Raw genomic sequence first — 25,605 nt, forward strand, 5'->3', positions numbered from 1 at the left:
TTACGAAAGTTCCGGCAGTTTCAGTTCCTTCGCTATTCGCGAGATTTCGTTGTCGAGCGATTTGTTCTTCAGTTCGCAGACGTAATTGTACTGCGCGGAACAGTCGTCCCCGCGGTAGCCGTAAGTGTAGAGCGGAGAGTTGTACGTCAACCGCAGGCACCGTCCACTGCCCGTTATCTCCAACGTTGGATGCTTCGATGCGTTGTTCACAATCTTCGTGTCCTGCTTCGGCGAAGAGTCGCCAGCAGTTCCCTCCGCCGTGGAGGGACGTGCTGTAGACGTGCCGTGCCCCGTCTTCGGTGGCCTGCTGGTGGTGCTCGTGATGGAGCTCAGGTTCGTGTTGGGGTTGACCGGTTTGGCCGAGTTCGCCCATATCCACAGCAGGCCCGGGTTGAGGCCACCGAGCCAGAAGTCCTTGCCGCGGTTCACCGGGTTGTTCAGTATGTACGCGACGACGTCTTGAAACTCGGCCACCGTCTCGAATTCGGCCAGGTGCGCCCCGTACGATTTGCACATCGTGCTGGCCGACTTCCAGTTCAAGCCGCGCTCGATGTCAAAGTGATAGCACCGGTCGTGCACCTGCGTAAAGTTCTGCGGACACGGCTCTGCAGGAAGTGGCATATTCGAAGACGGAGAAATTAGTGGCCGGATTTCCCCCTCCAATGTGCGATCTCCCGGCCGCAACTTACCGTGTTTCTGGTTGTTGCCCGCCATCAGAAAGTAGATGATCTGTTCGGCGCGCCTCAACCGATTCTCCATGTAGTCCACCCGGTAGACGAGCTTCTCGATCGCACCGAGCAGATACAGGTCCGTCTCGGAGACTTCGCGGGGCGATGTCAGCAGCTCGGTGGGGCTTGCCCCACCACCGAACGTCTGGCGCATCGGTGTGAAGGTGGCTCCGCCACTAACGCCACCACCACCACTTCCTCCGCTCAGCTGATTGTCACCGAACAGGGCGCCACCGGCACCACCGGCAGTGGCGATCACTTTCCCCACCGGCAACGGTAGCCGGTTGTTGTGGTGATGCTGCAGCGGCGCCGGATGCTGATGTCCGTCCACCTCGAGCGGTTCGCCGATGCGCTTGTTGATGTAGAAACTGGAGGTGGGTATGTACTTGGGGGCGACCTGCATTACCCGACTTTCCCTCGGACCCGCACTGCTGTTGGCGCCGTCCAATCTGAGTAACACACAGACACACAAACAACCAGGCACGATCAGCGTCACCACAATGAGGCTTTCTTCTGGTGGATTTCCATAATTCCAAGGTCCTTCGACTGTCTCCCGGCTACGGCATTCCGTGAAACAAACATGGCGTCCGTCGATAACCGTGCGCTACTTACCCGACCGTGTACTCCTCCAAAATGCTCGACCACAGCCCATCGTCCTGCGCGTCGGTCCAGTGGTGCTCCCCGAGCCGGATGAATGACTTTTTGCCACCATTTTCAATCACATAAATTCCCGCAACAGTCCACACGCACATGGCCACGCCGATCACAAGAAGTTGCCGCGGGGTCACCATGATTTTCCACTTTGGCTGTTTGTGCGTCACGAGAATCGCGGGTCGCTGACACTGTTGACCGCCCGCAGCAATCAACCAACACTTTCTACGCACGCCACGCCACGCCAGATGCGTTGTTCCGGAACTGGAACTCCGATCTCGTTCACTCGACTCCGACACACATTGCGTCACGTTCTTCTTCTTTTCACTTTCAACGACCGCCAACAACGGGATCGTGTGAGACAAGTAGGCGACGGGCAAATGACATCATTAGCAAACGGGCTTGGCACGCGTAATGGGGTTGCCTGAAGTTCCCCGACGTCACTTGCTTGATTATGTGTACCGTGCACGTCACACAACTCCTCGGCCCTTGATTCCCCACGCTCCGGCTCTCGGCAGCTAAGGTTAAGTTTCGCTACGCGCGACCGATTCGCGACACTTTACGCGATCCGCACGCACCCACGGTCAATAGCACAGTGCCGGTCAGTTCGATCCTCAACCGAAGCCGAACTATGCCGCGCGAGAGGACCACACTTTTTCGGTAACTCGGCACACTCTCCTCGGTCAGAGGGGGGCTCTGGCTGCGGCCTAGGTGGGGGGACTTTCTACATCCGCTTTGACACGAAACGGTTCCTTCGCGGCGGTGGTGCCCTCGTGAAGGGAGCACGCGGTACGGTGCAGTGGTTCCTCTGGGCGGACCCTGGACCCCTCACCGGAGCGGGTTGAAGTTGCGTATGCTTACGGCACACTCGTTGTTTTTTTTTTTTTATTCGTCCATTATGTACACCACGCTTATGGGTGATTGATCGGTGGCACTGTCAATCAACCGGTGCGCACAGTGGGATGTATCTGATCGCATCGGATGGTCGGTTCCGCATATTATTATTCAAAAGTCGAAAGGGAGAGTTTCATACATAACAGGAGAACATCCGAAAATAAAACGGTTGTTGCTTTCTTCAAATGTTTGCCTCTAAATTCGAATTGCGGACATACATACGGAATAAAGAAGAGAAAGAGTTGAACAAGGCCTGTGGCCTTGAAATCTAACCACTAACAGACGCCATCTTCGCCCACCGTCCGCGAGGCGCACGCCACGCTGATTTCCCGTCCATATTCGAAAGTCTCGCAGAGAAACGGTCCGCGAACCGCAACCGCAACCATAATGCCGGCGTGGCGAAGTGGGTGCGAGCAAAGCAAAGGTGATAAAAATTTGCATCGATCGCGAATCGGATCGCCGCCGCCGACCGACGAATCCAATCGCTCTTACTTCAAACAATAACAGGAAAGAAAGAAGAGCGGCAATAAACAAAATTTTGTGGCACGTGTAGGCGCTGCCATTCGCTGACTCGTCGTTTTCTTTCTTTCTGCGCGCCCAAAAACTGCTTGCCACCGTGTCCCGTACATCAATACTCATCGGGCAAATGCGGGAATTGGGGTTTTTTGCTATGTTGTTATGTTGGAGCGTCTCCCCGAAAGCCAAGCAACGGGGAACCCGTTTCACCTTCATCCCACAAGGACGTTTCGAGCACTATTTGCTGCGGTTAGCGAAACCGGAAATTCCCAATGCCACGGTTGTGAAATTTGGGTCAGTGGCAGAGAAATGGTCGAAAATGTGTGGCCGAGTAATAAGGAAACAATAGGACCAATCAAGGGCACACTTTTGCTAAGATCTAATAAATCAATCATTTTGCGAGCAATTAGTATTTCAGTTCTGTTTCATTTTTATTAAAAATTATAAAAATACTATTCTGTTCCTGCTCCGTTATCACTTGCTCCGTTATCGATTGCTTTCATTCTGGCAGCTTACACAATAAGTTGTTTTTGTAAGTTGATAAAATGTCTCGTCGATTGAGGCACTACGCGAAGTCTTCTCAAAGGTACGGCACTCGTTTGGATAAAAGGCAGCAGACGGCACGAATAGGCACATCTTTCACTCGTCGGTCAGCACAAGGCTGAGGAAGGACATGAGCGAAAACCCGAGGACAACCGCAACGAGCTGCAATGGGCCCACGCTCTTGGTAATGTGCAGCCGTTTTCGTCGTTCCCGCGGTAATACTTCGCTAACGGTGACGTACAGCAGTGTTCCACCGGCTAGCCCTTGCAGGACCGGCATAACCACGTTGGTCAACGCTTCGTTTAGCCCATCCAGCCCCATGCCCATACCGATGCCGGCCACCGAGCCGAGGGAAAACGTCAAGACCTGCAGAATGTGTGAGCAGCGCTGCCGGGTGCCGTACGTAGATAGCTCAACACCAAGCGCGAATCCTACGACGAACTTGTGCGCACTGACGGCGCCCAACAGCAGGAGCACTTTGGCGGCCGAATTCTGTACACCGATCGCAAGGCCCTCCAATAGCGAGTGGAGGCTAAGCGCTAGCAGCAATCCGAAAACTCCCGTCAACTGTACCTCGCTCGCAGTGGTTGGTGGTCGGTCACGGACTGCTACCAAGCTGCTACTAGACGTTGATGTAAGGACTGACCGCAGGTTGGCGTTCTCCACCCGCTCATCAGGCGCCAGCTGGCTTTCCGAGATACTTCTGAAGAAACGAATGGATTGATGAATTATTTTCTTCCCGTTCTAACCACAGATGGCTTCGACATTACCTTTGTTGGTTTTTCAACAGTGATTCCGTGACGTCGTTTGTCCCGTAGCTGCGACCACCACTGGCCGTGCTGGCTGCGTCCGATTCCGAATCGACGCTGTACCTGCGGGACGCGCTTCTGTTCCTTACCGCTTGGGCGCTTCCTTCTCCATGCTCGTGAGATCCAATGCCGCAGGCGTGCAACAGCTCGTCGATCGAGTACATAAAGAAGAAACCGCCGCAGAACACGATCTCTGCGTACTGTCCCAGGGACGAACGAATCTCGGGCAGCATGTGGACAATGGCCGTGGCCAGCAAGACGCCCGCTCCGAAGCAGAGCAGAAACGACAGCAACCGCGGATAGCGCACATGATTACGCTGCATACAGAACAGGGGCAGGATACCGCAAAGAAAGCTGCCCGCACCGAGTGCAAAGATGGCCAACAGTTTGGCCACATTGCGACTGATGCCGACCGGGGGCTCGGGTTCCGTCGAAAAACCGGGTGTCACAACGTCCATAATGAAATGGCTGGATGTGCGCTGGTTTGCGGTCAAGCACCAACGACGTGCTCAAAACTAAACTTCACGAGCTATCCGCCCACGGATGGCTATCTCATTTATCGTCTTTTTGTTTTATTGTCCTCGACCTAACCGCCGTAGATAGTGGACCAGATCTGCACAAAGGAAGATAAAACGGTTTAGTTACACCTGTTTGCAGTGCTGGATGCGATGCTGGCGCAGAGTAGATCTAAACGGGGTCAATGTTTAGGCAGATTAGGTAAAATACGAGCCCGGACGTACCAAGACTGATTAGGACGGGTTCAGCTCGAGCGGTGTGCTAACGGAGGAGTGCTTTGTGTTTTGTAGTGCGGTAGTTAGCGAATTAATATCCTTTAAAAAATCAGACAGAACTACGATAGGTCCCGGATCAGAATCTGGATCAGGTTTCAAACTCACTCAAAACACCACTGAGTCAAAGTGAATGTTGAAAGGCGAGGCGTATTTACGCGAATGGAACGAAGTACTGGAAAAAAGATTGTTTTTTCGAATGTACTCCGCATGTGTTAACGAGAGGCACGACTGTTTTGTGAATTCGTTAGCATTCAACTCTCGTGTGCGGTGGGACGACGAAGCACCACAACGTCGTGCATTATTTACGCAAACCCTTATCGGTACTGCGTGAAAAGCAAACTCGTTATTTTTACCAGTTTGACACAAAATCTTATTCTCGTTGTTGAGCAAAACCTAACTGCAAAATTCAAAAACGCACGATATGAACCGGATCGTATTTGAACCACCCTGTCGTTTCGGCAGCTGTCAAATGACTCATCGCACAGACGCGCATGTTTTGGCACATCTGGCCTTTGTTTACGATTGGCCTCAAAGGAAAATCACGCGGGCTTTGCAAATCGATGCCCTCGAACTGTTCACGCGCGTACGAACGCGATTAGAAATAAAAAAGCGTGATTCGTACGATGCCTTCTGCCAGTACTTTCAGTATATGCTTCTAAACGCTTAACGATAAAAATCACAAACCTTCTGTATGCAGGTAAAAACGCTAAACTTAATAACCTTTTGCACCACGGTTTGGGACTGCACTCGAACTTCGCCATCCAGAGACACGAAGGCAACTACACTGTAGAAGGTGTAACACTGGATCCGCGAACGTGCAGAAGACCTCAAAGTAAAATGTATCGCAAAAGCAACATCCTCTCCATGCGAAATCAACAAACGTGCCGTTCAGACACAACAAAAGAGCGCGTTACCGCGATATGTCAAGTTCACTCACACCAGCAAGGCAATGCGTTACGAGCGGTTAGCAAGCGTTTCGAAGTAACGCTTTCATTTATTGTGGCGCGCCCGTTAGAAACGTTTCATTTCAAGTGAATCACGCGGCGCACCGGTTGCAAACTGTATAGATGGTTGCCACGCTGCGGCCTTTCGAAACCTAATAAAATACATGCTGCTCCTCGGCCCCAGGCAACCCTTTCGATGTTCTTTTATGTCAAATATTTGAAACTTTACCCTTCTGCCAGGAGTGATAGGTAGCATTCCCGTAGCAAAATAACACAACTCAGAGCCGTGATGGAGTGGCCAATTATTGACCCGTCATTTCGCAGGTAGAAAAGGTACGTTCTTGAACTACAGTTAGCACAGCACCCTCGCCCGCAGTTTTTCTTCTCATCAGTCCGAGCGCCATTTTTATGATCACCCTTCCGCAGAACGGGCTGTGGCAAAGTCTTTCGCCCAACAAGGCAAATGTTGTATTATTTCGATGTTTCTATAACAACTTTTTTCGCAATCATCGCCGTTTCGAGCCTGTGCAATGCTAATGAACCTCACTATCAATCGACCTACAATCGCCCCTTCCATCGGCAACTGTTACAACTTTATGATCTAATTAAGTCTCTTTTATGTATTCCTCGTGTGCATTCCACCGATACCGACTTTGCTACAAATTACTCGATCGAAGCGAAATAAACTCGGCGCACAATACGATCCCGTATCTGGGCTCCAAAGGACATGCGAACTTAATTGCTTCGTCCAACTTGCTCGTCTTTCTGGCCGTTTGGCGGTCGGTCGCATGCAACATGTTTGCGAAACTCCAATGACGTTACGGGCAGCCGACGATTTACGACTACGAGATGGCATCATTTTATGCACGAATCCTCCTACAATCCAGGATCCCACAACTGAGCGCTGCTCGTCGATGTTCTTTGCGGCCGCGTCACGTGCCCTCAGAGAATCAATCTTTATGCCCTCTGGCACAACGCGCGTTACAGTTTGACAATCAAATGCGATTTAAAAAAACAGGCACAATACGTGAAGCAGGTCAGGGATGTGTCTAAGGTATGATCGAATTACTGGTTTACGTTTGGCAGTATCGTGACCACGAATGATTCATTTATCGTTGCTCATGTAGCACCATTTCTTTGGGGTTAGAATTTGGGTTCGAATTTCGGCATCCGTCCTTCACGACTCATGATTCGTGAAGACTCGTCGTTTCAACGAAGAATTTCACCCTACGGCAACGGCCAGTAACCTCCCCTTTCGCGGAACCCTACCCACGGTGAGCTGAAATTACTTTTTTCAGTCAAAACGAAAGAAGTTGACTTTATGATCGCCGCACAACTTTTGCTACTGTTGCCCCCTCGCGGGGAGCCGACCGTTAACCGGAGGTCAAGTGCTTCGGGAATTGGGGTAGGAGAGCACCGGAGTCGATTCAACTTCGATTGTGTGTCTCCCTCTAGCGGAACATGTGCCGATGGGGAGCTACTGAAAACTGAACAGCAGCATGGCCGTTCCGAACGCTGTAATGAAGTTTCACTCTTTCGTTCCAATATGGTGCGCCAAGCCCAACCCCGCGGAACGGTTGGTACGTCCACTGAGTCCTGTGGGCGCCCGGCAAAGTTCATAGACAACCAGCCTCCACCCGCCGCCCCGGGGCCTCCTGATACGATACTCCCTAGCGTGACTAGTATTCGCCTTGCCTTACCCTCCCCGCCCTTACTGTCTGCCCGGGAGGCGTTCGCTTTCCATCCGCGTGACACCGTTCACCACCGCGGATTCGCTACATCAGACGGTGTCAGTGCCGCGCCCCCGGGTAGCGTCGCCAGGCCCGGGACTTTACGCGAAACATTTTTGCCGCTCAATCGGCTTCGTGAATAAAATGTGAACGCGAAACGGTGACGCGCTAGCGACGGACGGACGAGTCGGAACCGGCCCAGGACGACCGGAACGCGAAGCATGTCGAACGGAGCGCGGAAGGATCCTTCGGCTAAATATCCTTTTATGCGCGTGAGTATGTGTGTGTGGGAGTAGTAGCGTACGCGACGTTAGTATTCAACCAGCTGGGATTGGGGCGATGGAGGCTTTCCCGACGGCGGCAAGGCTTGCCAAACGGTGGGGTCCTATTTTTAGGATTCCATTTTAACTTTCGGTCCGCTTCAGTCACTGCCGAGCGGCGATTCGTTACGGATCGTACGGACGCGGCCCAAGTTTCGCTCTCTGTCGGTCGTCGATCATCGAGGTACCATCGCCTGGAAGAGAGTGCGGTTGGTGCGGCCTACTTTGCCTGCAGTGCAACCAAAGCGTTCGGTGGATTCACAATTTTCGGATCATAGTTTCGTTTGGCAGCTTTTGGAGAGTAAATCCGACATCCGGCAGGGATCGTAGCGTGGGTGCGTTTGTGTGGTGCACTGTTTTGGCTATTGTTCCGTTTTTCCCATGTGCAAGTAGCCATCATGATTAACCGCCATTACAACAAACCGAAGCCGACCGTCGAGCCGAAATGCTCCAGCGACGACTCGAACGAGGAGGAGACGTCGTCCGGCACGGCGGAATCGGGGACCAGCTCCGACACCGAGTCGGAGATGGACACCACCGAGACGTCGTTCTCGTCGAAAAGCGTCACCGAGTGCGGCGCTGCCAGCGGCGGCCAGTTGAGCTGCCAGCAGCAACATCCGGGCCAGCAACAGGGATTGCTGCGGGTGCACAACCGCACCTACGGGGTGTACTGTGGTGGCGAGTCGGCCTCGAAAAACTCCAAGAACTGCCATCACCACCACCACCATCATCATCACCACCATCATCACGATGATGACTGTAAGAAGGATGCAAAGTGAGTATGCGGACGACGAACCGAGCGGTTTCCTGCTTTCAATTAGGTCTTTTGTAACACCGCTTTTACCGTAAACGGGCGCAGCATGCCTCGACTAGGTACACCTAGGCGCTAGGAGTAGAATACTGCTTATGGAACCGATACCGATCCTCCCAGACCACCCTACATGCTGCCACTCTGCAATGCTTGGCTTCTACACTCGACATTACTGGGCTCCAGCGAGCCCCCCAATGGGTGGGGGCCAAGAGAACTAAGGGCCTCGTTCTTTAAAAAGGGGCCAACGCGGGACCGGCGGAGGTGGTAGTTTGCTCCAGTTTCGACTTGGGGTAGCTCCTCAGCCCCGCCATCACCTCCGGCGAATGGTCGCCGAAGGCCTGATGGCCTTTCTCGAGAGCGCCGCCACCTTCGTCCGGTCCGAGATCGTCTAGCCGGCCAGCGTCGGGTCAGAGGGCGCGCGTTGCGGTAAAACGATAACAAAGATGGCGGTGCATATCCGCCTAGGCTCGTTCTGGCGAAAGGAAAGCGCTACCGAGTAGATTGCATAAATCGATAGCGAATCCGAGGCATAATGTTGGCGGAAGGGCCGCCGCTTGTCGCGTACCGGCCCCAGACTACGGGGGGCCCCATAATGAAAGTACGGGCCCCTCTTTCCCGAGCGATGACGGGTGGGGGGCGCTTCACGTCACTTCCCAAACAGTGTGGGCCTTCGCAAGCAAACTGCCAAGGCAACCACCCGACCACTGCGCTTCGAAGCGAACGGTTGCGAACGAACCGTTTGGTTGATTATTTGTTGCTTCCTAGCCACCTAGCCGGCCCATGCCGAGGCAAAAACTTTCAAGTGAGCACCAACCATCAACCGGGTGTTCCGGGTTCGTGGTGGAGGGTCGCTGGGGTCTTACTGTACCGGCGCACACGAAAATCGAGCCCCAGTGGTCGCACCGTAACTTATTATTATGCGGTTATTTTCGGACCGCACGAGATTCCTAATTTGGAACTTCGCTCCGCTGTCCTGCGGAGGGCTAAATTTAGGACCCATCACCGCTAGGCAGTAGTGCTTAATTTGTGGGGCTTTTTCGGACTGAAACCATTGCTTAGGCCTCGGCCTCGGTTTAGTAAATGGGCCCACCACACGCGCTAGGAAGAGTTGTGGGTTGGAGTTGCACTTTTGCTGGACCGCTTGTTGCTGTGGCGCCGCATTGCGCCTTCAGGTGCAGTGTGAGTTGGGTGTCTCCGGTGACTTGGTCACAGCGCCGTAACTGTAGATTCTAGTGTGGACCCTCCAGTATCACGGTCCCCATGCCCGTAGTAGCGTAGTAAGGCCCGTCGATCTGTCCTCCAAACTCACTTTCCTGAGATCTGAGAAAAGGTTCTCCAACGATTTGGTTTTGTGTACAATAGTTTTTCTTCTTCTTTTTTTCCTTTCCCTCACCGCGTGTGTCGCGCTCCGTCTCCATTGCGCAGTTGTTGTAGAGGTGCTCTCGACCGCAATGCGCGCCTTGTACATAGACTCAAGAAGGCGAAGAAAACGTAAGCCCGTATCACGAACCCACTGCCGAATCCCGATCAGTTATTCCCCGCCATTACTCATTAACCAGCTCGCAACGCAATGCAAAAACAGAAACATTAGTTGTAAAGTTGTACTAGCGACCGATCGGCCCACGTAAAACCGGGACAAACCTGGAGTTGGGACCTGGTGCAAGCTTCAACCGCCAACTTGGAACTTGGACCGGCGCCAGACCGCTTGCTTTCCACGCCAGTGGTACGGCCGTCCTTCTTCCGGGCCGCAGCATCGGTGTTTAAATCTATCGCCTGACCGGACTTTCGAGACCGGCCGGAAACCTTTCGCCAACAGTCACACAAACACACATTGTCCTTTCATCACACACACACACAACATTCTACATGTCGCCTATCTTTCGCCTTTCGCCTTCTCGTTCTTTGTTTGTCTCTTTCCCACCGATCACCGACCAGACTACCGATCAGTATTTCTATACTCAACTGCCGCTACGACATCATCTCGCGGGTCTGCAAGCGGCTCGGTTACCGGATAGTCGGTGAGTCGGACCTGTGGAACGTCTGCTGGACCGATTCGTTCGTCGGGGTGGACTTTTGCCGGGACATGCGCCGCTTCCAGAAGGTGAACCACTTCCCGGGGATGTTCGAGATCTGCCGCAAGGATCTGCTGGCCCGCAATCTGAACCGCATGCTGAAGCTGTTCCCGATCGACTATCAGATCTTTCCGAAAACCTGGTGCTTCCCGGCGGAGTAAGTATTCCGCGAGGCAGCGTCGGCGAAATGCGTACTCTAACGCCCGCGTAATTTCAGTTTGGGCGACGCGATCGCCTACAGCCGGACGCACCGTAGCAAAACGTTCATCCTCAAGCCGGACCAGGGCTCGCAGGGGAAAGGCATCTTCCTGACGAAGAACTTGAAGGAGATCAGCCCGAAGGATCGAATGATCTGCCAGGTGTACATCACGAAACCGCTGCTAATTGACGGCTATAAGTTTGATTTGCGCGTTTACACGCTGATCACGTCGACCGATCCACTGCGGATCTTCGTCTACAACGAGGGTCTGGCGAGGTAAGTAGTGGTGCTCTTCACCAGAACGTTTCCTCACTTTCCTCCCTCTTTAGGTTCGCCACGTACAAGTACAAGGAACCGTGCGTGACGAACGCATCGAACAACTTTATGCACCTGACGAACTACTCGGTCAACAAGTACAGCCGGACGTTCTCGAACGACGACGAGGCCGGCTCGAAGCGACGCTTTTCCACGCTCAATCGCATCCTGACGGCGGAGGGCTACGACATCGCGGAACTGTGGAGCAACATCGACGACGTGATCGTGAAGACGGTCATGAGCGCCTGGCCGATGCTGAAGCACACGTACACGGCCAGCTTCCCGACGCACGACATCATCCAGGCGTGCTTCGAGATCCTGGGCTTCGACATCCTCATCGACCACAAGCTGAAACCGTACGTGCTGGAGGTGAACCACTCGCCATCGTTCCACACGGACGAGGCGATCGACAAGGAGATCAAGGAAGCGCTCATCCGCGACACGTTCACGATGCTCAACCTGAACGGCGAGGTCAAGAAGCGCGTGCTGGAGGAAGACAAGCGGCGCATCCAGAACCGCTTGCTGCAGCGGTTGCGGGACTGTGCGAAGCAGACGGCGGCGGCCCCGAAGGAAGCGGGTGCGGCGGGACCGGACAATGACGAGGAGCTGTACGGTGAGGACGGTACGGGACCGTGGGCCGAGCAGATCAACTGGGAGGAGACGCATCTCGGCGGCTACCGGCGCATTCTGCCGGCCCCGGGCGACCCGAACCGCTACCTGCAGTTCTTCATCGCGCAAAGCCACGCCTCGGTGTACAACGAGACGGCGGCCAGCAAGCGGCGCGAAGAGTGTGCCAAACAGCAGCGCATCGAGCTGGAGGAGCGCTTCCGCCTGAACCAGGCCATACTGCACAAACACAATCGGAAGCTGCAGAAGGGCACCGGGCTCTGCACGGGCGAGGATGCCGCCGGCGCGGGCGGGGCACTCGCGGCCAAGAAGAAGTTCCGCAAGCGAAAGATGCCGAAGGTGACGAAGAAACACGACGACTACACGCCGGACCAGATTGCCGACTTCGAGGAGCGCGAGCGGATGGCACTGCTCGGCCAGCGGGACTTCCTCATCCGGACCTGTGGCCTGGTGCAGAGCGTACGGATCGCATGCGTTGTTTCGCCAAGGCTGGCCGCTTCCCATTGCCTCACCAAATGCATCTTTCTCCGTTTTTTTTCAGATGTACATCAACTTTCACCGCAACAAGCTGCTGACGGACTCGGACCGACGCAAATACAAGGAAACGTACGCCAAGCTGATCGCCAACGAGCACCTGCAGCCGTCGGAATCGTCGCCACAATCGATCCACACGCAGTCGACCCTCCACAGCACCAGCACCGTGGCCGGGTCGGTTGCCGCGGCGTACCACGGCGGCAGTACGACCACCACAGCCAGCACCACCTGCCTGCCAAGTCTTGCGAACCCGCCGAACGGTAGCTATCACTCCCTACAGCCGGCCTCGGGCAGTGCGCAACCGAATCAGCTGCAGAAACTGCAGATCAAAAGTCTGGTCGCCATCAACGACGTCACCTCGTGGATGCAGTGCAGCGAGGTGCCGGTCCCGAGCCGACCGCCACTACCCTATCTGCTGGCCACACAGCCGACCAACTACCGTAGCACCAAGTCGACGATGGCGCGCCAGGTGACGAACGTTGTGAAGCGCCACAGTCTCGAGTCGCGCCAGTACTACACCTCGGACAAAATCATCTAGTATTGACTCCGGCACGGCACCGTACCGGGCCGTGCACGACCGGCAACGGACTGGCAGCTGCGGCCGTTGCTACTGCTACTGGCAGTCCGGAGATACTACCGCTCTTGCTTTCCTGATCGTAACCGATGGTGTTCGCTGCTCCGGCTGGATGGAGCGATGCAGCCTGTGTGTTGGATGATCCACTAGAGAACGGGTCCCACCACGGGCTGACGAACCGTTTAAGCCGCATTGTCCATAGGAGATTAAATCGAGAATACACGAAAGTGATGGATGGTGTGTTATGAACGTTGTGTTTCAATGGGCTTGCGGACACTGTCCACTGTCTGTAGCGTACGATTTGATTAAAAATTTAATGTTTATTCATTAATAAAAGAATAACAAATAATAATCATTAGCATCTATATGTACACGGTAAATTGAACAATCTTTCGCTTCTTTCTTCAATCGCTGCACACACTGCTCCCCGTGTTTGCTGCAGTGAGCTTTTCTATGCTTTTTGCTTTGTTTTTTATGCCAACGTTTTCACCTTTCGTCGCCCTGCCAGCTGCTCTTGCTGATTATTTTAGTAAAAAAAAGAATTAACTAAACATATTACAATTATAAGCAGGTTTTTGTTTTGCCGTTGTACCTTCCTGCTGGTCTCATCCCTTGTCCCGTTTCCTTTTTCTGCTACACTCCGTGACTTCAGTGACTTCCCACTACGTAATTCATCAGTACTCCGGAAGGGGAAGGCGGCAACAATCCAACGTGCCCAACGTGCTCGTGGAGCACTCAGGATGGTGAGGAGTTAAGAAGGTGATGACCACAACCTGATCACCCCAGCCACGGGGGCACGGGAGCAAATCTCAGTCAACACGAAACGACTAATGCTCTGTACGAACGATCACCGCTCCTCGAAGATCGCAGTCCAATGGCAATGGGAAAGTGCAACCGAAAGAGGTTCGTCTATTTTTGTGTTCAATTATTGCTAGTTTCAGCGTCCAGGAGTCACGATCACGGACACATTGGCACCCAACCTCCAACCCCGGTTGGATGCCGAATCACGCCAACAGCAAAGTGTCAACTGTTTACTGTTTCCTTTTCTTGAGGTTTAATGTTTGCTCAACTGTAATCTGCGATGTTCTTTTGCGTAGACATGGTCGATCTGGTATGCCCAACCGTCCGGGTAACGAAAGTCGGGGTTGTGACAATTGAAACCAAATAATTTTCAAGATTCTAACAAGATGCTTGGAGCGTGGAACAGAAACAGGAACACAGCTATTGCCAACTTTTTTCCGAATGTCGTGAAGGTGTGCCATGGTGGTCTCCTATTCGCTTTGTCTCCGTGATGATCTATACACTTTTCTTGCCCCTCTTGGTGGTCATTCGTGTACGGAACTGTGGATTGAGTTGTTCCAATCATTTGAGCATCGTTCATCTATATAGCCTTCGAGATTTACGAATGCGCTTCCCTTCGGCGCATTCCTCAGTGCCGCCTTGCGCACCCACTACTGCTTCAATTGCTGTTTCGTACAACCAAGAAGCAGGCAACATGTTCCACTGTCCCTCAATACTCTTTATACATTAAATGTGTCCTTTCCTCTTTCTCTCTGTGCCACTTATCCTATTTGCTATTTCACACACACACACACATTCGGCCATCCGATTTCACACGTTTGTCTCCGTTCACGCCGCTAACCTCACGTTTCTATACGTTCGCACTCACACGCCGCTCGCGTTAAATAATTTAAATATGTTCACTTAAGTTGCTAGTTCTTTTAAAACTGTTTTTAAAATTTTCCATCGTTTCCAGTGCGCCAATGTGCTTCTCCCCGCCGCTGGCATTTGTGTGTCGATTCGTTTCGTTTTTGTTTTGCTTTGCTTGCTTCTGTTCTTCGGTTGCCGCACACGTGCGTTGTGGTAGTTAGAAGGGACTTGGTTTACCTGCTCCGGACAGGTATCTATAGTGCTCCGAACGCCAAATGAAAGCCGGCTTTTTCTCTTTACTTTACGACATTTTTCGAACAACACGGCGACACGACTTGCCGGCCTCATCCTCTTTCGCTTGTGTGCTCTGTCTCTGTCCGGGTTATCTTTATACAACGTCTTGGCTTTATTCTTAAGCACCGAAATTAAATTATATAGTTATATATATATATATATATATTTATATATATGCATTATATTTGAGAAGGCCATTTTTGATTTCTTTTATTACTTAATACACGCTGCTATCAACCCATCGCATCCGTGGATTCGCTCGTTCCCTACTGCACCGGATTTCTCTTTCTTTCCTTCTCCCAGTCATCAGAGAGTTGGTATGCAAAACATAGAAAAGTGGGTTAAAATGGTAAAAAAAAGTGAAATAACTCGGCATACCCCTCGATTACAAAGGTTCGTCGTCCGTTTTTTCTACTCCTGAGCAAATGATGCTGGGTTCGTCAGGTATAGTACCGCGCACTCCCTTCGCTGAGGGGGGCTTTCGTCGGTACACTTGTCATTCTCACTCTAAGGGCGTCAATGTGACCGATGCCTGACCATGTAACCAATGGTCAGCCAGAAAACAATTGGCTAATATTAACACAAAAACCATAATAAGTCCTTTTCGCACGGTCAAAGACACGGCACGACGGTTCATTACGCGATAGACTAGAGGGGAAACTGTCCCAAATCTAAAATCACCCACCACAGTCGAATCTTTCGTCACTTGGAAAGAAAAAAAATCACAATCCTTAAAAAAACTGACTTCACACAGCTTCCTGAACAGTTTTTCCTAACGGAGAGCACAAAATATATACAATACAACAAAAAAGAACCCGGAATTCGTTTGTTCGTTGAACAAGAAACTGACTTCATGAGGCATGACACGCATGATAGGGGTGTGAAGGAAAGGAGACGTGCCGCGCGCAGCGAGTTCTTGGCGAGTCGTCGGGCGCGAGTGGATCGGCGCTAGGCACGTGGCTGGCTTATGCGCTTCGCTGCGGGTGCCTCTACTATGGTTTGAACTTGACCAGCGGTATGTTTTTGGAGTTTAAACACTTGTCGCAGCACCACTCGGCGTACACCTCGGCGTGTATCAGGTTGAAGGCGGCCTCCGTCAGTCCACTGCACGTCCTGCAAACGCACGACAGAGAAAGACACGACAGCATGAGCAAAACGGGTCCCACAACGGATGGACCTCACGTTCAAATAGCTCAACTTACCGATGAAACCAAAAGTTGCAACCCGATTCACACAGGATGCCTTGATCGTTGTCATGCACTTCTTTGTGGCATCCTCCGCAGGGGTAGATGGGCGGGGCGTTTGGGTTTTGCGGGTTAAACACTTTCGACTGGTCGGGCGGATAAAGCTTGCCGGATGTCACGGGCATCGGTTTCGGTCCGAACATGCCCATGTGGTGGTGATGGTTGGGGCCGTTCGGCCCATTCCCCGGTGGTCCCAGGCCCGGCCCGCCTCCCATCGGACCGCCCATCGGTGGCATCCCGCCACCACCGCCTCCGCCCATCGGTCCCGGACCCATCATGTGGGGTGACCCCATCGGACTTCCGCCCATTCCACCCATGCCGCCGCCCATATGTCCACCGCCTCCGCCCATCGGACCACCGCCCATCGGAGGGCCGCCCATCATTCCACCTGGTCCCAGCATTCCTCCGCCTCCTCCGCCGGGGTGCATCGACGGTGGTCGATGGCCCGGCCCCGGGCCCATGCCTCCGTGCGGTGGCATGCCGCCGCCGCCACCTACTCCGCCCATGTGGTGGTGCATATTGTTCGGTGGTCCACCGCCGCCTCCCATCCCCATCGGGTTCTGCTGGTGGTTCCCCGGATGATGGTGTCCACCGGGATGGTGATGATGGTGGTGGTGATGATGATGATGCGGAGAGTGGTGATGGTTCATTCCGCCGCCGCCGCCGCCGCCCATCGAGTTCACGCCACCCATGCCCATGCCACCACCGGCGCCACCCATCGGCCCACCGACCATAGCATTCATCTGCTGCTGCTGTCCTGGCGCACCACCCCCTCCGGGCCCACCCTGACTGTGATGCTGGGCATGCGGTGACTGTTGCGGGAGGGGTAGTTGGTGTTGACCCGCGGCACCACCACCGCCGCCGCCGCCGCCGACTCCGCCATGCGACGGTGGATGAGGTTGCAACGGTTGCGACGACGACTGGCCACCACTTTGCTGCTGTTGCGGCCCTTGATTGTTGATGTTCGGTCCCTGCCCCTGGTTACTGCTATTCTGCTGCGGTCCGCCCGGTCCTCCTCCACCGCCTTGCTGCTGATTCGCACCGCCCATCGGTCCGAGTTGATGAGGTAATTGATTTAGATTCCCTGATTGCTGATTTGTCATTGCACCATTCGGTAGGTTCATTCTGCTACTGCTACTGTTCATGCCTACGCCACCGACACCGCCCGCCCCGCTCACCACCACGTTCGGTGACGTCTGGCCACCGACGGTCACGTTGGCCGCCGACACGCCGCCCCCGGGGGGCTGCTGCTGCTGTTGACTCTGTTGGTGGCCGGCGGAGTTGGGTCCGAGTGGCACATGGTTCGGTGGCCCGTTCCCGAGCGGACTGTTCATCGGGGGTCCCATCGGTCCGTTGCTCATGTGGCCACCACTCGTGTTCATCGGGCTCCCGAGCATACCGCCTCCCTGGCCACCGCCCGGGCCGTGCGGCGAGCCCATGCCCGGCACCGAGTTCATCGGGCTCCCGATGTTTCCTCCACTCATCGGACTGCCGACGGATTTGGCGCCCATCTGCTGCTGCTGCTGCTGGCTCATGGGCGAAAGGCCACCCATCGGCCCCATCGGCGACATGCTCTGGTTCATGGCAACGGCCGCCGCTCCCATCGGACTCAGGCCTCCCATCTGGGCGCCGGGCATCGTGCCCATCGGGCTCATGCCGCCTCCTCCCCGTGCCATCGCGTGCGGTCCCATTCCTGCGCCGACCATTTGGCCCATACCGCCACCCGCGTTCATGTGCATCCCGGGGTGCCCCATTCCGGGGTGGTTGCCTAGCCCCATCGGACTCATGCCACGCATCGGTGGCCCTTGCGGTCCGCCGGGACCTACCATTCCACCACCCGGGGGCCCTCCGTGTGGACCTCCGGGCCCCATTCCGGGATGTGGAGATCCGCCATGGCCGGGACCATGGCCCGGACCGTGGCCCATCCCGTGCGGCGGCATACCGTGCGGTGGCATGCCGCCTCCTCCGTGACCACCACCGCCACCTCCGCCACCCATTGGACCACCGTGTGGTGCGTGACCGTGCGGGGGTCCTCCGTGCGGATGTCCACCACCCATCGGTGGGCCACCCATATGGTGGGCGTGCATCGGGCCCATGTGATTCATGGGGCCCATCGGTCCGCCGCCATGTCCAACCATTCCACCGCCACCCATATGGCCCATCATTGGGCCGGGGCCCCCGGGACCACCGTGGCCACCGTGCGGGTGTCCCATGTGTCCCAGGTGCGGCCCGGCAGCCGACGGTGGCGGGGTGTCGTCGAACGGATTCGAGGCTACGATCGTATCGCCGTAGCCGGTGGGCGGCGGTGGCAGGAGATCTTGCGGCGAGGGCGTCGGCGTGGGCTGCGTCGTGACGGCATTCGCGTTCGCGGCGTTTGACGTTTTTCTCCGCTTCTTCGGATTGCTCGGTGCGGCGATCGGTAACTGAGGCGACTCGGAGGGCGACTTGAAATCTGGCGGACACAGTCCGGGTCCAGGCAACCGATACGACGCCATGCCAAGGTTGTGTGTCATACTACACCGCCACAAACACGACGATGGCTACTACCGCACTGCAAAGCGCGCCGGAAACACTTACAACCGTTTGAACCGATCCCAAAAGGATACTTCTCGTTTGCAGCCCGTGCGTGGGTAGCGAGTTAGCCGTTACTCTTTTCGTTTGTTCACGTTTCTATCACACGTACAATCACACACACAGACACACGAAGAAACTTAGTTGCTAGTTTGATCTATACACGATCCAGTTTACACAATAAACACAACACTGTGCTGTACACATGTTTGCGGGGCAACTCTGCGAGTAACCGTGCCGTACGGTGAGTGATTTCGTCGTTAGCAGTCACGCGACGACACGATTCATCTTTTCGGTGGGAAAATTAGTGCATCCTTTGCGTGAGGGAATCCATTTCGGCGAACGTACGCAGGCAAAGCAGCACCTGGTGCTGTTGCAATAATGCTGTAGCGGCTCCTAAAATAAAGTTCCAAAGAAGCGCTCATGCTGCGTTTTTGCTTCCTTCTCGAATGAAGATCGCGTTCATCGCTTTTATCCATGCACTTCCAAAATCGCCGCACTCTTGCGGGCGATTGCTACGATTACCGTTTTAACTCGATTTCAATAACAAGTCCGATCTGCAGCAAACTTCCGCGACATCACTGATCCTTTGGTTGCTCTGTTCTCTTCCTGTGTGTGTTAGCACAGACCACAAGGCGAAGCGTTTTAAAGTTCATCAACCAACCGACCCCTTGGGAGAGTATCTGAAATGGAAGAAAAGATTGATGTTAATTATTGTCCGTAATAAAGCTGAAAAGTTTAGGTATTCAACGACAAACAGCTTAAAAGGCCTCCGTTTTCTTCCAAAAAATCGGTCCATTTGATTTTTGCTCTGCAAATTATCATCAAAAGCAATGTGGATGAACCATTATCAACGCCGACGGAGGACGTTATCATTCACCGAACCAGCTAGCTGAAACGCGCCCGTTTGAGCGACACACTTTTCAGCAACATCATCATTGCAAAACACATCGCCAAAACATCCGGAGGATGTCGCTGTGTTTCGTAGCCAACGCAGATGCACTTCAACATACCCGCACCCGCTTGCAGTGAGCGTTACATTGGATTGTTTTGCATAAATCGTCCTCCCGGTCGTCAGTGTAGTGCTCGAACACTGTAAACAACGAAAAGCAACCATCGCGCTGTCGCGTGCTGCTCTTTACAGGATGGGATCTGTCAAAGGCGTGTGTGACAAACTGCGAGCAAAATATTCGCGAGGCAACGATGACAATTGTTGGACGCATCTCGTAAAGATGCACGAAATCTCGTTCGTATCAACACTCGTTTCTAATTTGTTACAAACGGCGTACCCACAACTTGATGAACGCAGAAAAACATTCTTTTGGGGAAATGTCAAAAGCTAACCTAACATTTCACCCAGCTTGCTGTGTACCTTCGAGGTAAAAAATGAAAAGAAAAAAACACATACAAAATCGGAAAGGCGTAGATAGACAACACGACAAGCTCTGTCTCGCTACCGTAGCTTCTCAGCCAACTTGCTCTGCTTCGCGAGCACGAGCGAGAAAGGGATAACTACAGGTTCGGCCCGTCGCCACCGCCACCACCAGTCGCCTCGTACGACAGTCCGTGTGTTTCCTTTTACGTTTTGGCGTTTTTTAATAATCGAAAACGTACACGAAATTGAACTATTTGGCTTTCTGTTTCACTTTCATCGCCTCTCTCGCGCGCTGCATGACGGACGGTGTGTCCGCACGGGGAGGCCCTTGAGCGTTTTCGTTTCCTGGTCTCTCGGTGTCACACTTACGGCAACGGCATCCTTCGTGATGGAAGGTGATTTCGTTTCCGGGATTCGATCTCAGCCTGACCGCGTCCGCCGGACAAATCCTACGCACATCGATACACACGCTGCTGGTGGATGCTGTCGCCGTGTCGCACACGCACGTACGCACCAACCGTTGGCAGACCGCGGTGCATGCACTCTCGTCCCGCCTCACGCGCGCGCCTCCTTGCGCTGTGATTTCGGAAGAAAAGTCGCTCTATTATTAAATCGGGCAGCCGCGACGATTACGAGGCGACCAAGATGCTGTGCGATGCCGCGCTCTCGGCCTGGATGCGATTTGTCGTAGGATTTGTTTCCGTCAAAACAATTATGCACTGCGGGAGTGACGGCTATGTTGCTGCTGCTGCTTGAGGATAATGTTTACGGTACGCGTTTGCGTTCATCCGCATCGCATTACTGTTGTGTTTGCGTTTCGCCGTGTTCCAAATGACCGACTCTACAGCTGCAAATCTTTACCCGTGCGGCTAACGTTTGTTTTTTCTGTGGTTTTCGATCCAAAATTTATCGAATAATCTTCACCGCACAACGGTGTGGCTGTTTTTTTTGTTTTTTGGTTATTATTATTCTTCCACGGTCCACGTTCCTGTGTGTGTCGCGTTGACGGCCGTGTGTTTTCTTCTTCGCGCTTCCAAATCGCCGCCGTGCTCACACCACTACAGACGCGGGCCCGAGGCGCGTATCCACGCACACCGTCGCACCATCGGAAGGCATGCGGATACACACACGCCAACTAGCCAGCGCAGCCAGAGACACTACGCGAAACCGTGCGAGAGAATCACGCACGGAAATCACCTTAATTCACGCCAATCCGGGCCGCGCCACCGGGTGCTGTCTCCGTATCGTCTCGGGCGCCCAGCACTATGAATCACGCACACGGGCGGGGGGCTGCCGCGATACCGGCAATGGGCAACGCTTCAAAACGCGGAGACCCGTCCGTGACTCTTTGCACGACGTTTTCTTTTTTCGGTCCTTTTTTTCTTGCTTACTGCTCTTATCGTTCCTGCTCGCCCGTTTGCGTACCAAAGGCAACGTCCTTTGCGTTCCTGTCCGTCCGTTTCCTCTACCGTGCCCGTACCACAATCTCTTTTTATCCTTCTTACCACACTTGCCGCACACACAAACGCACACACGAACACACACACAAATACTCGCTGTAGGACTCGTTCCCGTTTCTCGCCTAGGACCGTGCGACCATTACGGACTGCGGTCCGACTCGGTGGCGGTGCACACACTTTGAGGGAAACACTTCTTTGCGCCGAACCCCTAGCCCGAGTGCCTCATCGCCGCCTCGACGCGACGATAATGCCCGCAATCGTGCCTAATACTGCAACACTTTGCACCTGGAATGCCCACGCCACAACCGGACATCACCCGACGGTTTGTGTATCGTAAACTTCGGAACTTATTTTACGTGCGTTCGCTCGCTTCTCTTCTCCTTTCGCTCGAACGATGGCGCCTGCGGCGACGGAACGTCAGATGGGTTAAGGCAGGTTTCGCCTTCGCCCGATTTGGTTCGCTTCGCTTCGGATGGTATAGCGTTTTTATTGTGACTCAGGCCGGAATCGGGGCGAAAATCGTCCGCGGGCCGCCGAACCGATTTGAAACGAGTGTTGTGGATTGCAAAAAAGTCCAACGAATTTAAAATAATTACCCTCATGCCGAGGCACTGCCTTCCTTAATTGTTTCTTGTTTACGAAAAAAGATCAGTCGTATGGTACATTCGTTGTACTACATTTTTATTTCGCTACAAACAAGCGGCATCGTAATGAGACGGTAACTCATTCAAGACCGTTCTAAAAATTATTAGTTTACTACATTAATACTTGGCGATGGCGTGTCCGACACATCGAAGCTTGGCGCTCCTTGTCCGCCGCCTGATTCGAATTGCACCGCACAGCTTCCTTATCTGTTAAGCTAAATGCGCCAGCATCGGTACGTATCGTTTTCAAAGTGATTGCTCGATCACTCGTTCCTTGTATTTCTGGCTTTCGTTAGCAGTAGTGAATGTCCACGTGTTGACGGTCGCCGTGTTGGATTTGCTGCAACGGAAAATAACGTACAGTGTTCTGTTTGTGGTTCTCAAAGAAACTGTATTGGATGAAATGCAAAACTTACCAGTTTTCTTCCTTGAGAGAAAAGTCACTCTGCCGAACTTCTGCCGGAAGCATCCACTGTGCGAGTGGCGCAATGAGTTTTGGCTTGAAGTTGCGCATATCCTGCGATCCGGTTAGGTAGCTCACCGGGATGCCCACCAGGAATACGATTAACGTGCCCACCGTCGAGTACCAAACAAACGAGATGTTGTAGATCGAAAACTCGCCACTGTCCTGGGGCGACGAGTGCGGCGGGAAATCGTCTGCCGTAACATTGTATCCGTACTCGTAGCAATTCTCAACACTGGTCGGCTTCGGGGGGTAGGCGAGTTGCTTGCTGCTGATAGCCAACTGGGCACCGGAGATAATCCACGATACGACAATGACGCTCGATGCCGATCCCCAGAGGGCACCGTGCTTGTTCGCCCACGGCCACAGCATACCGAGGCAGAATATGCCCATTACCGCGCCCTGTGTGACACTGGCGATCGTTACGACCATCTGCAACAAATGGCCAAACTGCTCCACGATCAAACCCATCGCAATGCAGTACACACCGCTCACGAGAATGAGTAATTTCATGGTCATGTTAGCCGATGCGTCCGTATGCTTGAACAGCTTGAAGGGCCGAATGTAATCCTCGTAGATCAGACCCGCCAGGGAGTTTAGGTTGGCCGACATCGTGCTGCGGTTCGGAAGATACGTTTTAGTTGTTGCAATGTATGATTGTGCTGACCCCAGAGAACCTACCTCAAACCAGCGCTAAACACACAGGAGATAAACACGCCCGGCATGCCTTTCAGATTGCCGACGACATCCTGCACGAAGAACGGCAGCAACTTGTCGGCCTTCTGCACCAATCCGACTTTGATCGGATCGCAGTCAAAGTACTTGGCAAACATTACGATTCCAGTGAAGCAGTTCAGCGACGTTATGATGATGAAACCGATGCAGAAGATCCACAGAGCCGACCGGGCGTGTTGCATGCTCGGTACGGCCACTATTCGCTGCACACAGCTCTGGCTGAGGCCCAGGTAGCCTGTCCACAGGAAAATATTTCCAATGCTGGAGGTCCAAAATGTCTGCCTTGTGGTCGTGTCGAGCGTCATACTGCAAAAGGATCGTCGTATCGGGATTAGTAGTCGTAGATCTTGCTTCCAGTTTCAAGGTTGACTTACTCGAAAATTTCCATACGATCACCAGCATCCGCACGGTCGAATACCGTGGACAGACCCCCAATCTTCAACACCCCGATGATTACGACGAGAAAGCAGGACAAAAACATGATCATTCCCTGGACCACGTCGGTCCACACGACAGCCTTAATGCCACCGAGCATCGTGTAAAAAATGCACACACCACACACGATCCCGTTGATCAGATGAATATTGATGCTGCTGACTTGCGAGAATGCTAGCGCCGGTATGAAGATGAAAATTGGCAACACCAGATAGATGTTGAGGACGTACGTAAACGTGACGAACTGTTTCACCGCCGGACTGAAGCGATCCTCCAGGTACTGGTAGCAGTTGGTGATCTGGTTGCTGTAGAACACCGGCACGAAGATGTAGTTGATGATCAGCGTGATGATCAGCATTGTCGGGGCAATAATCCAGTACTGCGCACCGTACGAGTACATTTCCGCCGGAACCGACATTATGGAAACCCCGGACAGCTGACTGTGCGAAGGAGCAGGAGCAAAGGATAGCAATTAGTGCATAGAGCAGGGCAGTAGAGCAGTGGAATTGGGTCATACTTGGTATAGCAAAAATTGGCCTTGCTTTGGGAAGCAAAATGAATGGAAATTTAAGAAATATGTTTAAAAAAAGCAAAAAAAAGCAAATAAATCACACAAAACAGAAAGAAAAGACTGTCCTGTAAGACTAATGGTTGTTCGTCGCTTGCGAATCGTTAACAACCTTTCTCAAACAAACGTCATCCATCAATATTGGGCGGTCGTGGCTTCGTCGAAAGGAAGGTTAATATTTTGAACACATTTGCAGAATGCGTCTCTTGTTTTCACGATTTCCAATTGTGCGTGGAAATTATAAAACAACATGATGGTATGTATCGCTCCAAGACCGTCTCAATGCCAAACAATTGAGACACGTCTTTCCTTCAAAACGTAATTCACTAACTTAAAGTGCTCCAGATAATGGCACGAAAATAGACATCCACTTAACACGCTGGGGGTCGTTATTTTTAGTGACTCATTGAAGACCCCGCCATTTGGTATTTCAGCCAGCCCAATAATCCTAGCGTAATACACACTCGACCGGTTACCGGACGCGACTTACCTGGCGATCAGAGATATCGCAATCGGGAACGTCTTCATCTTTCGTCCGCCCAGCAGGTACTCTTCGGTGGTTTGGTTTTTCTTCCGCTGGAAAATCCCAAAGTACACCCCGATGGCGGTGGAGACGCCAAGCATGATCGCAAACACCGTGTAGTCCTCCACCGAGAACTGACCCTGCGGGTTCTCCGAAATCGATTTCACCATCGTGGTGTCGTTCTGGCACGCCCGTTGTGCGTTGCGTTAATGTTTTTTCCACTATCACTGTAACTTTGCCTCAGCTGCTCCCGAGTCGTCCTGTCGTCCGTTCGATGGCTTCGCTCCGACTGAATGGCCGGACGCCACAATCCTTAAGGCACTGTTGTAGCTAGAGGTCCGGCTCCTGCTAGTCAGACCGATAACGATTCAAGTGTTGGGTACTATTCCTTTTTTTTCGTTGTTGCTCGTTTCGCTCCGTTCGTGTTCTTTCGGTTGCCTTTCAACACCCGGCAGGAAGCTCCGGAATAATCGTCAGCGCAGTCGCCGGACCTGTGTCATAAGTGGCTCCGCACTCCGAAAGGGTCTACTGATAGCGCGGGATGGCACTTTCTAGTGGCCTGGCCGTCGTTTACGATCACACTTA

The 25,605-nt window shown here is 53.3% G+C and overlaps 5 protein-coding genes across 6 annotated transcripts; 1 reads left to right on the forward strand and 4 right to left on the reverse strand.

Moving 5' to 3' along the window:
• Nucleotides 1-1,519, reverse strand: LOC128270107 (uncharacterized). The gene is made up of 3 exons (XM_053007512.1): nucleotides 1,341-1,519; nucleotides 690-1,177; nucleotides 1-605 (listed from the first exon to the last, which is right to left on the reverse strand). Exons 1-3 carry the CDS (start codon nucleotides 1,517-1,519, stop codon nucleotides 1-3), a joined length of 1,272 nt encoding a protein of 423 aa, XP_052863472.1.
• Nucleotides 1,520-3,275: 1,756 nt separating this feature from the next.
• On the reverse strand, nucleotides 3,276-5,787 carry LOC128272907 (zinc transporter ZIP3). 2 transcript variants are annotated; one of them, XM_053010792.1, is made up of 3 exons: nucleotides 5,653-5,787; nucleotides 4,103-4,754; nucleotides 3,276-4,035 (listed from the first exon to the last, which is right to left on the reverse strand). In XM_053010792.1, the coding sequence occupies exons 2-3, from the start codon at nucleotides 4,597-4,599 to the stop codon at nucleotides 3,429-3,431; spliced, it is 1,104 nt and encodes a 367-aa protein (XP_052866752.1). In that variant the 5' UTR covers nucleotides 4,600-4,754; nucleotides 5,653-5,787; the 3' UTR covers nucleotides 3,276-3,428. The 2 variants fall into 2 exon arrangements, with proteins under 2 accessions (XP_052866752.1, XP_052866751.1); XM_053010791.1 differs by lacking the exon at nucleotides 5,653-5,787 and adding an exon at nucleotides 4,882-5,016.
• A 2,537-nt stretch (nucleotides 5,788-8,324) lies between these two features.
• Nucleotides 8,325-13,022, forward strand: LOC128270109 (tubulin polyglutamylase TTLL13-like). Its single transcript, XM_053007513.1, has 6 exons — nucleotides 8,325-8,701; nucleotides 10,163-10,228; nucleotides 10,673-10,966; nucleotides 11,027-11,284; nucleotides 11,338-12,409; nucleotides 12,492-13,022. Exons 1-6 carry the CDS (start codon nucleotides 8,325-8,327, stop codon nucleotides 13,020-13,022), a joined length of 2,598 nt encoding a protein of 865 aa, XP_052863473.1.
• Nucleotides 13,023-15,994: 2,972 nt separating this feature from the next.
• On the reverse strand, nucleotides 15,995-18,759 carry LOC128273369 (protein pygopus). The gene is made up of 2 exons (XM_053011312.1): nucleotides 16,205-18,759; nucleotides 15,995-16,115 (listed from the first exon to the last, which is right to left on the reverse strand). Exons 1-2 carry the CDS (start codon nucleotides 18,757-18,759, stop codon nucleotides 15,995-15,997), a joined length of 2,676 nt encoding a protein of 891 aa, XP_052867272.1.
• Nucleotides 18,760-22,542: 3,783 nt separating this feature from the next.
• Nucleotides 22,543-25,190, reverse strand: LOC128273488 (sodium-coupled monocarboxylate transporter 2-like). Its single transcript, XM_053011458.1, has 5 exons — nucleotides 24,988-25,190; nucleotides 23,869-24,369; nucleotides 23,441-23,800; nucleotides 22,713-23,375; nucleotides 22,543-22,636 (listed from the first exon to the last, which is right to left on the reverse strand). The coding sequence occupies exons 1-5, from the start codon at nucleotides 25,188-25,190 to the stop codon at nucleotides 22,543-22,545; spliced, it is 1,821 nt and encodes a 606-aa protein (XP_052867418.1).
• Between the last annotated feature and the right edge of the window lie 415 nt (nucleotides 25,191-25,605).

The sequence above is a fragment of the Anopheles cruzii genome, chromosome 3 (assembly GCF_943734635.1).
Source record: "Anopheles cruzii chromosome 3, idAnoCruzAS_RS32_06, whole genome shotgun sequence".
NCBI lineage: Eukaryota > Metazoa > Arthropoda > Insecta > Diptera > Culicidae > Anopheles > Anopheles cruzii.